Source organism: Lathyrus oleraceus, chromosome 5, assembly GCF_024323335.1.
Source record: "Lathyrus oleraceus cultivar Zhongwan6 chromosome 5, CAAS_Psat_ZW6_1.0, whole genome shotgun sequence".
Lineage (NCBI taxonomy): Eukaryota > Viridiplantae > Streptophyta > Magnoliopsida > Fabales > Fabaceae > Lathyrus > Lathyrus oleraceus.
Window position 1 is genome coordinate 580,712,600 of NC_066583.1, and position 2,560 is coordinate 580,715,159.

General features: G+C 29.8%; 1 protein-coding gene across 1 annotated transcript; it reads left to right on the plus strand.

Annotated features, from left to right (window-relative positions):
• Positions 1-1,308: 1,308 nt before the first annotated feature.
• LOC127083278 (germin-like protein 9-3) lies at positions 1,309-1,990 on the plus strand. The gene has a single exon (XM_051023577.1). It carries the CDS (start codon positions 1,373-1,375, stop codon positions 1,988-1,990), a length of 618 nt encoding a protein of 205 aa, XP_050879534.1. The 5' UTR covers positions 1,309-1,372.
• The last annotated feature ends 570 nt before the right edge of the window (positions 1,991-2,560 follow it).

Consider the following 2,560-nt stretch of genomic DNA (forward strand, 5'->3'; position numbering starts at 1 on the left):
TTTTTCCAAATTTTCTAGGCATCAGTTTTAACTTCAACATGTAGATATACACTAAAGTCCAAACTCTGTCTGATTATAGCAACTGTCTTCCGATTCATCTTCTTCCATTCAACATCAGACTTATCACTTGGTTTACCTTTTTTCCCTCAATAGGATCATATAAATCTTTGTTGTATAACATATCTTCTATGAGAGTCTTTCAGAGTGTATAATTAGTAGAGTTTAGCTTAATCAATTGTGGTTTGAACCTAGCATCGTGAGGGAGAGCTTTATCGTCCATTGTGGTTCGAATCCAACATCATAAGGGAGAGTTTTGTCGTTAATTGTGGTTCAAATTCAACATCATGCATGCAAAACATTAAATATTTTGAGGGAGAGTTGTATCGTCCATTGAACGAGTTGCACCCAGAGAATAACTAGATTATATAAAGAAAATTACATTCAATAAATCTTTTAAAAAATTATGTTTTATCATTATTTTCTTTCTTAAAAGTTATGGATATATTTGGAGTACATTTGAATGAGATAATTAAAAAAATTAGAGGTGTTTAGATGAAAAAAGATATTGAGATAATATAATTTTTTGAGAGAATTTAAATTATTCTATGTACATTTTATTATTTTGATGAAATTTTAAAAATTAAAATATATAAAGTTATGAAATTTCAAATGAATTCTAAAAACTTTAAAATTTAAAATAACTCTCTTACTCTATATATAACAGTATATTACACGATGTCTATACAATATGAATGACAATTTAATTATCAATATTTTGATTTTTAAAAGATGATTCTCATTTTTTTTTAAGTTTTAAATTAAACTCAAAAGTTTTTCAATATTGTACAAATTGGGCCTTTTAAATTTTCTAATTAATCTTTATTTTCCAAATTAAATCTAAAACTTTTAAATCTATGGCATAATTAATTGTGCAGCTGGCTATGATGTTTATAAAAACATTCTTATCCTTGTTTCTGGTGCCTGCAATATTATAAATATATTTTTTTTAAAACAAGGCTAAATGTATAATTACTTATATGTAATGTAACATAAAGAACTTATTATTTACATATATTCAAGGAGTTCTATAGTGCTGGCTAAACACCTTTACAAGAAAACAACAGCTGCAGACACCAATACCTTGAAATCTCCATACATGTTACAACATAAATTGCCAGCTTACAAAAATGGAAACTAATATATATATATATATATATATATATATATATATATATATATATATATATATATATATATATATATATATATATGCACCATTCCTCAATTTCAGAAAACACAAATCTTCTAATTGTTGATTCAACTTTCTATTAACAACTTCATACTTTGAAACATTCCAACTAATCATAAAACCATGTCTTCCACAATTTCAAAACTCCTCACACTGATCATATTTACATTTGCCATAATGCAAATAACATCAGCCGGTGATCCGGACATCCTCACTGACTTCATAGCCCCAATTGGAACCCAAGTTGATGGTTCCTTCTTCACATTTACCGGTTTCCGCGCCCTTCTTCCACCAAATACACCACCCTCAACTTTCAAGGTATTGAAAGCAAGCAAAGCTGAATTTCCAGCTCTTGATGGACAAAGTGTGGCGTATGCTGCTCTAGTATTCCCCGCTGGGAAAATCAATCCACCACACACACACCCTCGTTCGGCCGAGCTACTTTTCCTGGCAACAGGTTCCCTTCAAGTTGGATTTGTGGACACAACCAATAAGCTGTTCACTCAGACCTTACAGCCTGGTGACATGTTTGTGTTTCCAAAGGGACTTGTGCATTTTCAATTTAACTCTGATACTCAAAAGCCTGCTTTGGCTTTTTCTGCTTTTGGCAGTGCTAATGCTGGAACTGTTTCAATTCCTAACACATTGTTTAACACTACCATTGATAACAATGTCTTGGCTTTGGCTTTCAAGACTGATGTTACAACCATTCAATCTTTGAAGAAAGGATTTGCTTCTTAAGGATTATAATAATTGGAAAAACAAGCATACTATTATTTTCAATATTTAATTGCTTAATTCTTGTTATTATTTTAATAATTGAGTGATTGTTTTAGTAAAGGTTGTAAGATATGTGAAATGGTTGATGTAGCAATTTCTGCTATTGTAATCACCTGCAATAATATAAATATTTTTTATGTAACTGGTTTCTTTTTCTTTTTGGTACAAAAGAGGGCCTATTGGCCCAAAGATAAAGCAAGAAAACTAATAAGAAATTTTAACTGGTTCAAGGAATGTGACCCCATGTTTATCATCGATTAAGAATGTCCTCAACTTATTCGTTGAGAGATGAAAGAATGATGAACTATTTGTTGTTCAAATTAAGAATATAATTTACTATCTAAGATGCACAACAATTATCTTCACGATAGGATTTTAACTGGTTTAAGGAATGTGATTTTTTTTTTCTTTAAGGATTTTATTGATGTTTTCCTTTTTCTTTTAGAATAAATAAATTTTGGTGGCGACTCTTATTTTTTAGAACATTTGTTACGCTCGGATATTTTTTGCACCACGATAGTTTACGAATTT